The 11,674-nt window shown below is 47.5% G+C and overlaps 1 protein-coding gene across 2 annotated transcripts in view; it reads right to left on the reverse strand.

Annotated features, from left to right (window-relative positions):
• The window catches only part of usp20 (ubiquitin specific peptidase 20), a 58,928-nt gene extending 49,635 nt beyond the window's left edge, over positions 1–9,293 (reverse strand). For both annotated transcript variants that reach the window (XM_078550099.1, XM_078550100.1), the window contains exons 1-2: positions 9,152–9,293; positions 4,473–4,570 (exon numbers count right to left, since the gene is read on the reverse strand). In XM_078550099.1, coding sequence (XP_078406225.1) covers positions 4,473–4,553 — 81 coding nt within the window. In that variant the 5' untranslated portion in view covers positions 4,554–4,570; positions 9,152–9,293. The remainder of the gene's footprint in view (positions 1–4,472; positions 4,571–9,151) is intronic.
• Between the last annotated feature and the right edge of the window lie 2,381 nt (positions 9,294–11,674).

An 11,674-nucleotide genomic window follows, 5' to 3' on the forward strand; every position in this document is an offset into this window, starting at 1 on the left:
ATGCATTTAAGAGGATGCTAGGTAACACAGGAATAACAAAGGAATAGAATGATATGCTGATAGGGTGAAATGAAGAGAGGTGGGAGGAGGCTCACATGGAGCATAAACACTAGCAAGGGCCAATTAGGCAGAGCAGCTTGTTTCTATGCTGTACATTCTGAAATTCATGAAATCTTGCCTTGTACATGACATGTAGGGTGCTCTGCTCCCTGTCTCAAAATGGGGAAAGTGCATGTGCACACAACACTAAAGCTGCATTGTGGTGATTTTATCATGCCCAAGCCCAAAATTGGAAGGCTTGGATAGGTATTTGCTCATTGAAATTTTTAAAAAAATTAAGTCATGGGATGTGGGCTTTGCTGGTTGGGCCAGAATTTATTTCCCATCCTAGATGCCCCTGAGGTGGTGGTGGTGAGCTGCCCTCTTGAACCGCTGCAGTCCACGTGGTGTAGGTACACCCACAGTGCTGTTAGGAAGGGAGTTCCAGGATTTTGACCCAGCGACAGTGAAGGAACGGCAATATCTTTCCAAGTCAGGAGGGGAACTTCCAGGTGATGATGTTCTCATCTATTTACTGCCCTTGTCCTTCTAGATGGTAGTGGTCATGGGTTTGGAAGGTGCTGTCTAAGGAGCCTTGGTGAATTTCTGCAGTGCATCTCGTAGATGGTACACACTGCTGCCACTGTGCAATGGTGGAGGGAGTGAACGTTTATGGATGTGACACCAATCAAGCGGCTTTGTCCTGGACGGTGTCAAGCTTCTTGAGTGTTGTGGGAGCTGCACTCATCCAGGCAAGGAGAGAGTACTTTATCACACTCCTGACTTGTGCCCTGTAGATGGTGGACAGCCTTTGGGGAGTCAGGAGGTGAGTTACTTGTCACAGGATTCCTAGCCTATGTCCTGCTCTTGTAGCCACAGTATTTATATGGCTAGTCCAGTTCAGTTTCTGGTCAATGGTAACCCCCCAGGGTGTTGATAGTGGAGGATTCAGTGATGGTAATACCATTGAACATCATGGGACGATGGCTAGATTGTCTCTTGTTGGAGATGGTCATTGCCCGGCACTTGTGTGGAACGAATGTTACTTGCCACTTGTCAGCCCAATTCTGAAGTTAGATTGTGGAACTCAAATTCAAAAAGGAGGCATCTGTTGAGATTACATATATGCCAGCAAATCGGCTTTACAAATTCTGTTATTTCTGTAGTACCACTGCTCATCCATCGAAGAGGACACAATGATGGATGCGTAATTAATTTATCTATGGAATGCAATGCAAACCCTATAGTGTTAGCAGTTTAAAAGCTTTTCCATTCCATTGTAAGAAAAGATAACAGCTTACTGAATTACATTTTTAAAAAAAAAATGTATTAAACGTAATGGGGGAAGAGAAGATGTGGTACGAGTTATTGCAGGAGCAATTTCTGCTGATTGGATGATCTTCAGTGGCAAGTATTTATTACTAACTTACAAAACCACTCAAGACACAGGGTTTTGACAAATTCACAGTGGAGTAATGTATCATGATAAAGTTGTACTTATTTTTAGCAAACATCTAACAAACAGCTGCTGCTCTGCAAAAGTCCAGGTCCTTACTTTCATAAGTATCTGTAGGCTTTGGGGCCTGTACTAATGTGAACTGAAGGGAGACGATGGGCCGGTGGCAGGGGCAGAAGGAACTAGATTTAATACATGGTGTTCAATCATCTCTTTAGCTGCCTGCGTAAATATTCCTCAACTTTAAACGCAGCAGCTGCTGGTTGACATGAAGGTTTGCCTTACCTACTTTTCATTTGCCCACCATTTTCACAGGTCTGTTTTTGGAATAAACAATATGTTATCTCCTTGTGAATGCAGTTACATCATTAAAAAAAAACAGATTAAGCATGCCTTAACTAGTGCCCTTCACTTAAATTCTGAAGGAGGGGATTTGTGCATTACTGACATTTAAATGGCTCCTGCAGATTAAAATAACTGAAGCTTGCTGCTTGTAGGCATGCCCTATCGTGTAAGTTAGGAAAGGTCAAAATTTACTTAAAAGTTAGACCTGATTGTCTCAGTTGGATTAACAAGCTATCAATAGAACATGAAGTATACTCAAAGAAGAATGAGAATTTAAATAAGATTATCTTGGAAATAATTTGACAGTCTCCGCCTTCCAGAGATCTGGACTGAGACCTCTGCATTTCTTTTTTTAATTATTTATTTTTCATGGGGTGTAGGAATCGCTGGCTAGGCCAACATTTATTGCCCATCCCTAATTGCTCATTGCAGTCCATGTGGTGTATGTACACCCACAGTGCTGTTAGGAAAGAGTTCCAGGTTTTTAAAAACATATATATGAATGATTTGGATAAAGGAAGAGTGTCGTACATGCAAATTTACAAATAATACAAAGTTAAGAGGCAGGGTAAGTTGTGTAAATGGCAAAAGGAAGATGTAAAGGGACATGTATAAGTGAGTAAAACTGTGCCCGATAGAATTCAAGTGGGAAAGAGTGAGGTTACCCAATCTGAAAGAGGAAGCTTCATGGTGAGAGACTTGAAGCTGTACAGGAGTAAAGGAATTTAGGCACGGATGTTCACAAATCGCTAAAAGCTAGTGCACAAGTACAAAAAGTAATCAAAAAGGCAAATGGAACATTGTTTTAAAGACCTGAATTGGATCATCAATTAAAAGAGATTAAAAAGGTGGATAGACACACAAGAAACTATTTCCTCCAGTGGAGAAATTCAGAACAAGAGGGATTAATCTTAAAATTAGAGCTAGGCCATTTAAGAACGAAATCAGAAAGTACATTTTCACCAAGTGGGGAATGTAAATCCAGAATACACTTCCCAAAAGGCTGTGCATACTGGGATAATCAAAACTGAGCTCAATAAATTTGTTAGAGACAAGGGTAGCAAAGGATATGGAACAAAGGCAGATACATTAAACTGACCTACAGATCAACCATCTTTCAATAGAATGATGAACAGGGTCATTCTATGTTGTTGCTATTGCATACCCACAACCTCTCTCTATAGCAGTATTGACTCACTTATCTCAAAACTGTCCTGTTCTAGTTTCATTTCATCCTTCACTTTGCCTGCTGCTTAAACAAAAAAATCTTTTTTTTTCCTTTCACGTGTTAAGGATCACAAGCTTCAGCAACTCGGATACCTTCATTCAGTCTGCAAGCGTGACCATGAGCTTCCAGACACCTTGTCATTTTAATTCCCCATGTTGCTTCCAGTCTGACCTTTCTGTCCTTGGCCTGCTGCAGTGTTCCAATGAAGCTCAATGCAAGCTTACGAAATAGCATCTCATCCTTCAACTGGACACTTTACAGCCTTCTGGACTCAACACTGAATTTAACAATTTTAGGTCATAACCTCTCCCTCCCATTTTGTTTTGTTTCTCTTTGCTGGTTTGGTTTTTTCCTCTCATTTCCTTGGTTTTGCTCTCAGATGACAGCTATTTAGGGCCTGCCATTCACACCTCTGAGACACCTTTTGTTTTTATTTACTCATCCCATTACCACTCCTTTTGGCCTTTAGAATCCCTGCCCTCCCACCCTATCACACATCTTCCCTTTTGTTCTTCTGCCCACTCTTCCAAAACCTAATTCATCAGAACTAGGAAAAGTTAGGGATGTAAGGTCACAGACCTGAAATATTAATTGCTTCTCTCTCAACACATGCTGCCTGACCCAGCATTTTCTGATTTTGTTTCAGATTACCAGCATCCACAGTACTTTGCTTTTGTCGCTCTGATTGGTGGAGTGATAAGTGATGTCTTAAATGTATCCATCAACAGTAGGGCTTGCAGCAAGAAGGTCCAGTGTAACGCACCTCAGATTGCCTGCATTTCTCTTCCAATTGTAGACCTCAAATGAAGTTGTTCAGTGTGCCAGAGAATAGGGGTGTTTATGCCTCATGAGACAGAATATTAGGACCGCTGATTAATAAACCAGAATTTGACTTATTTAAAAAGAACTGTGAATTTTACTGGTGCTCCGACGATTGAATTTGCTAACTCCACCCATTATTCTGTGAAGACGGCAAATGAGCAATTTATATTATACCTATATTCCTTCCCCTATACATTTCTATTTTACCCCTGATCATCTTCAAATAGTGCCATGGAGTCTATTACATTAGATGGGTTAGTTTAATGTCTTATCCAAAAAGACATAAACTCACTCGATCAGTAGGCGGACACAGCAGTACAGTAGATTAGTGCTTACTTGTCTGGAATGGAGTTTAAATCCAAAGCCTTCTGATTTGGAAGAGAAAGTGCTGCACTGAGCCAAAAATATAACTAGGAAGGAACATTAATAATGGCCACATTACCTACACAATTATTGCTAATATGGCAGTGTAAATATTATCCAGTACCAATAGTGATAAAATGCTTCCATAGCATTTCAGGCTGCATATGCTTTATACAGCATGTGCCTTACCCACTCAATCAATATCTGCAATCCTTTTACCTTTGATTTCTGTAACAACTCCTCTTTAGTGATCTCTCCTATTGAATCCAGATGAGGACAGATATCAGCAGCATTAGACATCTTCGCAAACTTCTGCACTGTAATAAGAAATGCAGCTGTGAAGATCAAAACATGACTTATATTTATAGGCTGCCCCAGTATTACTATTAAATAGTAGGCAGAGAAGTGAATTAATCTGTCTTCAACTTCAGCTAGTTTATTAAATACAGTACTTATTAACACACAAACGAAGCTGCTTCTAAGAGGAAAGATTCAGAACATGAAGTACATCTTGGCCAGTTGACTGAACAGTTAACTCTCAAACAAAATGTCCAACCAGACATCTTAAATATATTTCATAGATCTCATGCAGCTTGTTTGACACCAACTCCACATTTTGATGCCTTTCAAAGCCAAAGTTTGCACACCACAATGATATCACAACTTAATTGTAAACATATAGAAACATTACCATGTGTATGGAAACCATACAAAATATGGCACATTATACAACTGCAGTAATCTGACATACCAAAGATCTGAAGGTGAAACAAGATGTTTACCTTAGAACACCCCCTGTAAGGCTGCATCTCACTTCAGAACATACAGCATCACTAGCGACGGGAATTATATTATATGATGATGATTAAAAGGTAGTTCTGTCCTTCGATTCTCTCTCCCCGCCACCCCCAACCCAGAAAGTTTTACTCCTTGTTAAGATTACAATTGCTTTTGTGCCAGTCACTGCACCACACAATGTCCACATACAGGCACCTCCAGCAGGAGCTGTTGGATAGTGATCTGGAGCTGGGATTCTGGCTGAATTTTGATCTCTCTATTCCACAACACACAAACCAATCATACAACACCCAAACTGCAGCTCAGTGAAGTCAACTTGTTCAGTATAGACCTGGGACTGAAGCAGAGGCTTTCATGGGGCTCAGCTACTCACTGGATTAATTCACTGCCACTAAAGACAAATTCAGGTGAATGTTAAATCAGCAGGTCTGGCAGCATTGGTGGAGAAGAAAAGAGTCGGCGTTTCGAGTCCACAATATTAAATCAGTTTGACTGTAACTTTCAATCTACCAGTCATGGGCACCTTGTAACATAGAAAGATGCATCTTTATGAATGTGTTGCTTGGCCTTTGTATTAAATTAGTATTAAACTAAAATCATTCCTAAGGACAGTGAACAGGGACATAATGTCGCTCTAGCACTTTGAAGGACCAGTTCCCTAGCTGACCTCATCTTGTTGTGCAAGAACCACAATTAACGGTGACCAGATTTGTTTCTATGAAACAATTCTCAATCCAAAAGAAAATCAAACCCAGAATGAGCCCTGATTGGGCTGCCACTGGGCTCACTTTGGGGGCTTTGAGGTTGTATGCATGAGAGAATGTGCAATCCTGCACAGGCTCCCTCAGATAGAGCAAGAACAGAGACTCCAGGCAGCAATAGTAAATGCAGCTGATACATATCTTTGAAACCAACCCACGTATGTTCATTCTCAACAACCTTCTCCATCCAGACCCCATTGCTGCCGGACAGATAGTTGAAGTGGTTAGGTATTTAGCTTTTACCATTAAAAAAGTATTATGCTGGAAAATACTCAGCTGCTCTGGTAGCACCTGGGGAAGAGAAAAACAAGAGTTAATGTTTCAGACGTTCTGAAAAAAGATGCTGGACCTGAAACGTTATCTCTTGTGAGGCGCTGCCGAGCTGCTGAGTACTCCCAGCATTTTCTGTCAGTTTCCAGCAATCCTAGTATTTTGCCTTTGGTTTTATTTTTAATGTTTTTTGACAGAACACCTGAACATTCATGTGATCATAAGGATAAAGTGTGGGTGATGCTGGATAAGGGTCACTGGGGAGACAGACAAACAGAGGCACGCACGTGCACCCCTCCCCACCCCCAGACAGACACACACACTCGCACCGCCCGACCCCCAGACAAATACATACACGCGCACCCCACCCCCCCGACAAATACACACACGCGCACCCCACCCCCGACCCCCAGACAAATACACACACGCGCACCCCCCACCACCCCCCCCACCGCCGGACAAATACACACACACGCCCACCCCCCCCGACCCCCAGACAAATACACACACACGCCCACCCTCCCGACCCCCAGACAAATACACACACAGGCCCACGCCCCCCGACCCCCAGACAAACACACACACACGCCCACCACCCCCCAACCAATACACACACACGCCCACCACCCCCCAACCAATACACACACACGCCCACCCCCCCCGACCCCCAGACAAATACACACACACGCCCACCCTCCCGACCCCCAGACAAATACACACACAGGCCCACGCCCCCCGACCCCCAGACAAACACACACACAGGCCCACCCCCCCGACCCCCAGACAAATACACACACACGCCCACCCCCCGACCCCCAGACAAATACACACACACACGCCCACCCCTCCGACCCCCAGACAAATACACACACACGCACCCCCCCGACCCCACACACACGCACCCACCCGCCCCCAGCCCCAGACACACACGCACCCACCCCTCCCAGCCCCAGACACACACGCACACAGCCCCCCCAGCCCCAGACACACACGCACACACCCCCCCAGCCCCAGACACACACCCACCCAGCCCCAGACACACACACACACATCCCCCCCCAGCCCCAGACAGACACACACACATTCCCCCCCCAGCCCCAGACAGACACACACACATCCCCCCCAGCCCCAGACAGACACACACACATCCCCCCCCAGCCCCAGACAGACACACACACATCCCCCCCCAGCCCCAGACAGACACACACACATCCCCCCCAGACAGACACACACACATCCCCCCCAGCCCCAGACAGACACACACACATCCCACCCAGCCCCAGACAGACACACACACATCCCCCCCAGCCCCAGACAGACACACACACATCCCCCCCCAGCCCCAGACAGACACACACACATCCCCCCCCAGCCCCAGACAGACACACACACATCCCACCCAGCCCCAGACAGACACACACACATCCCCCCCAGCCCCAGACAGACACACCCACCCACCCCCCCAGCCCCAGACAGACACACCCACATCCCACCCAGCCCCAGACAGACACACACACATCCCCCCCAGCCCCACACACACACACATCCCCCGACAGAGACACACACACCCACCCCCAAGCCCCAGACACACACACACACACACACACACACATCCCCCCCCAGCCCCAGACACACACACACCCACCCCCAGACACACACACACACACACATCCCCCCCCCAGCCCCACACACACACACACACACACCCCCCCCCCAGCCCCAGACACACACACACACACATCCCCCCCCAGCCCCAGACACACACACACACACACATCGCCCCCCCAGCCCCAGACACACACACACACACACATCCCCCCCCAGACACACACACACACATCCCCCCCCAGACACACACACACACACACCCACCCCCAGACACACACACACACACACACCCACCCCCAGACACACACACACACACACCCACCCCCAGACACACACACACACACACCCACCCCCAGACACACACACACACACACACCCACCCCCAGACACACACACACACACACACACCCACCCCCAGACACACACACACACACACACACCCACCCCCAGACACACACACACACACCCACCCCCAGACACACACACACACACCCACCCCCAGACACACACACACACACCCACCCCCAGACACACACACACACACACCCACCCCCCGACACACACACACACACCCACCCCCAGACACACACACACACACCCACCCCCAGACACACACACACACACCCACCCCCAGACACACACACACACACCCACCCCCAGACACACACACACACACCCACCCCCCGACACACACACACACACCCACCCCCCGACACACACACACACCCACCCCCCGACACACACAGACACACCCACCCCCAGACAGACACACACACACCCACCCCCAGACAGACACACACACACACACACACACCCACCCCCAGACACACACACACACACCCACCCCCAGACACACACACACACACCCACCCCCCGACACACACACACACACCCCCAGACACACACACACACACCCACCCCCCGACACACACACACCCACCCCCAGACACACACACACACCCACCCCCAGACACACACACACACACCCACCCCCCCAGCCCCAGACACACACACACACCCACCCCCCCAGCCCCAGACACACACACACACACCCACCCCCCCAGCCCCAGACACACACACACACACACACCCACCCCCCCAGCCCCAGACACACACACACACACCCACCCCCCAGCCCCAGACAGACACACACACCCACCCCGACAGACAGAGACACACACACCCACCCCCCAGCCCCAGACACACACACACACCCACCCCCCAGCCCCAGACACACACACCCACCCCGACAGACAGAGACACACACCCCCAGACAGACAGAGACACACGCCTCCCTGCCAGACAGATTCTGTCTGTTCCCCCACCCCCTCCATCATGAGGCGTTCCCTCTCCACTGCCTGTCCAGCGCTGACAGCTGAAGGCAGCACAAAAGCCCTGCTCAGCAGGTTTCAAAAACAACACCCCTCATTTTTTAAAATAAATGAAGCAGCCGATCTGTACCTCTAAGCGCCAGCTTGGTACAAATCCGCTCCCACCCGGTGGGTTTCTTCAACCCCACACCCTTTGCCTCCTTCAATATTTTCCTTTAACGAAGCACAAGCCGCCCTGTCACCATCTTGGAGATACAGAAGCCGGGCGATGTGTTCTGGGAATTGTAGTTCCAAGCCGGTTACCCGGATGACGGGCGGCCTCCAGCCCTCTGACTGTGCGGAGCCTTCTGGGAGTTGTAGTTCCACCGGCCCCGTCCCCGGCCCTCCCGCCGAGTTACCCGGATGTCGATTGGACCTCAGCAGTTGCTGTGACGTCACAGGGCCCCCGGCGCGCACCGCGCACGCGCAAGTTTGCTGACCCCGCCCATCAGCTCCTGGGCCAGAATGACTCGAAACGTTAACTGTGCTCCTCTCCGCAGATGCTGTCAGACCTGCTGAGTTTTCCCAGGTGTTTTTGTTCTAGATTTCCAGCATCCGCAGTATTTTGCTTTTACCAGTATGATACAGGCTTATTTACAATAGAAACAGACCATTCAGCCCTACAGGTCTGTGCCTTATTTCGCTGTTGATTAAAGACAGCTCACCTTACAGTCAGAAACTGAACTGGACTAGCCATATAAATACAAGAGCAGGTCAGAGGCTAGGAATCCTGCGGTGAGTAACTCACCTGACTCCCCAAAGCCTGTCCACCGTCTACAAGGCACAAGTCAGGAGTGTGATGGAATACTCCCCACTTGCCTGGATGAGTGCAGCTCCCACAACACTCAAGAAGCTTGACACCGACCAGGACAAAGCAGCCCGCTTGATTGGCACCACATCCACAAACATTCACTCCCTCCACCACCGGTGCACAGTAACAGCAGTGTGTGTACCATCTACAAGATGCACTGCAGGAATTCACCAATACTCCTTCGACAGCACCTTCCAAACCCACAACCACTACCACCTAGAAGGACAAGGGCAGCAGATAGATGGGAACACCACCAACTGGAAGTTCCCCTCCAAGTCATTCACCATCCTGATTTGGAAATATATCGCCGTTTCTTCACTGTGACTGGGTCAAAATCCTGGAACTCCCTCCCTAACAGCACTGTGGGTGTATGTACACCACATGGACTGCAGCGGCTCAAAAAGGCAGTTCACCACCACCTTTTCAAGGGCAACTAGGGATGGGCAATAAATGCTAGCCTAGCCAGCGAAGCCCACATCCCATGAATTAATAAATGAATTAAAAAAATAAACACACAAAACAATTAGGGTAGATTTAATTTCAATGGCAACAGGGATGATGAGATGGATAGATCTGGAGAAGCTGGGTTTTTTTTCTTTGTAGCAGAGAAGATTAAGGGGATATTCATGAGGTGTTGGAAAATAAGAACACAAGAAATAGGAGAAGAACAATGCATTTGGCTCCTAGAGCCTGCTTCACCATTCAACAAGATCATCATTCCTGCTCCTTTTCTTTTGTTTATTCTTTCATGGGACGTGAGCATCACTGATGAGATCAGCATTTATTGCCCATTCCTCTTGAACTAAGCAGCTTGCTAGGCCATTGCAGAGGGCAGTTAAGAGTCAACCATATTACTGTGGTTCTGGTAAGGATGTGAACTAGTTGGGTTTTATGACAATTGGTGATAATTTCATGGTCAGCATTATTGAGATTAGCTTTCAATTCCAGATTTTATTAAATGAATTTTAAATCCCATTATGCCATGGTAGGATTTGAATCCATGTCCCCAGAGCATAGTGCAGTGCCATTACCACTAGGCCACAGTCTCCCCTCTCCTCCCATGTTTATCCCCTTAGTACCCAAAAATCTGAACCCTGTCTTGAATATACTCAACAGAGTGGTTCCAATGTGGTTCTCGCAAATACAAGTAGTTGAGGCAAAAAGCATAAATGTCTTTAAAGAAGGAAAAAGAAAGCCTTGCAATCATGACCTCAGAATGTCTCAGAGCAAGTACTTTTGAAGCGCAACCACTGGAAACACAGCAGCCAACTTGCACACAGCAATCTCCCATAAACAGCTTTGTGATAATGGACAAGTAATCTGATTGGGGGATAACTATTGACCGAGCCCTCAGCCATAACTCATGCCCACTCTTTCAAAATAGGACCAAGGGATTTTTACATCCACCTAAGAATACAGATAAGGCCTCAGTTGAATGTCTCATTTGAAAGATGGCACCTGACAGTGTAGCACTGCCTCAGTAAGGAGTGTCAGCCTAGGTTGATGTGGTCAATTCTTCAGAGTGAGACTTAAACCCAAACCTTCTGACCAATTAAGACAACAGTAATACCCACTGAGCCACAGCTGACATTTTACGGGGGAAATAAAAACAAATGCTAGAAATACTCAGCCGGTCAGGCAGAGAAATAGAATTAATGTTTCAGGTCTGTGACCTTTCTTATCAGAACTGGCAGAAGTTAGCAATGTAATGGGCTTTGAGAAAGGGATGGGTGGGACAAGGACAAAAGGGAGGTCTGTGATAGGGTGAAAGGCAGGAGTGATTGAACGACTGAAGAGTCTTCC

This window comes from Cetorhinus maximus, chromosome 10 (genome assembly GCF_964194155.1).
Source record: "Cetorhinus maximus chromosome 10, sCetMax3.hap1.1, whole genome shotgun sequence".
NCBI classification, from domain to species: domain Eukaryota; kingdom Metazoa; phylum Chordata; class Chondrichthyes; order Lamniformes; family Cetorhinidae; genus Cetorhinus; species Cetorhinus maximus.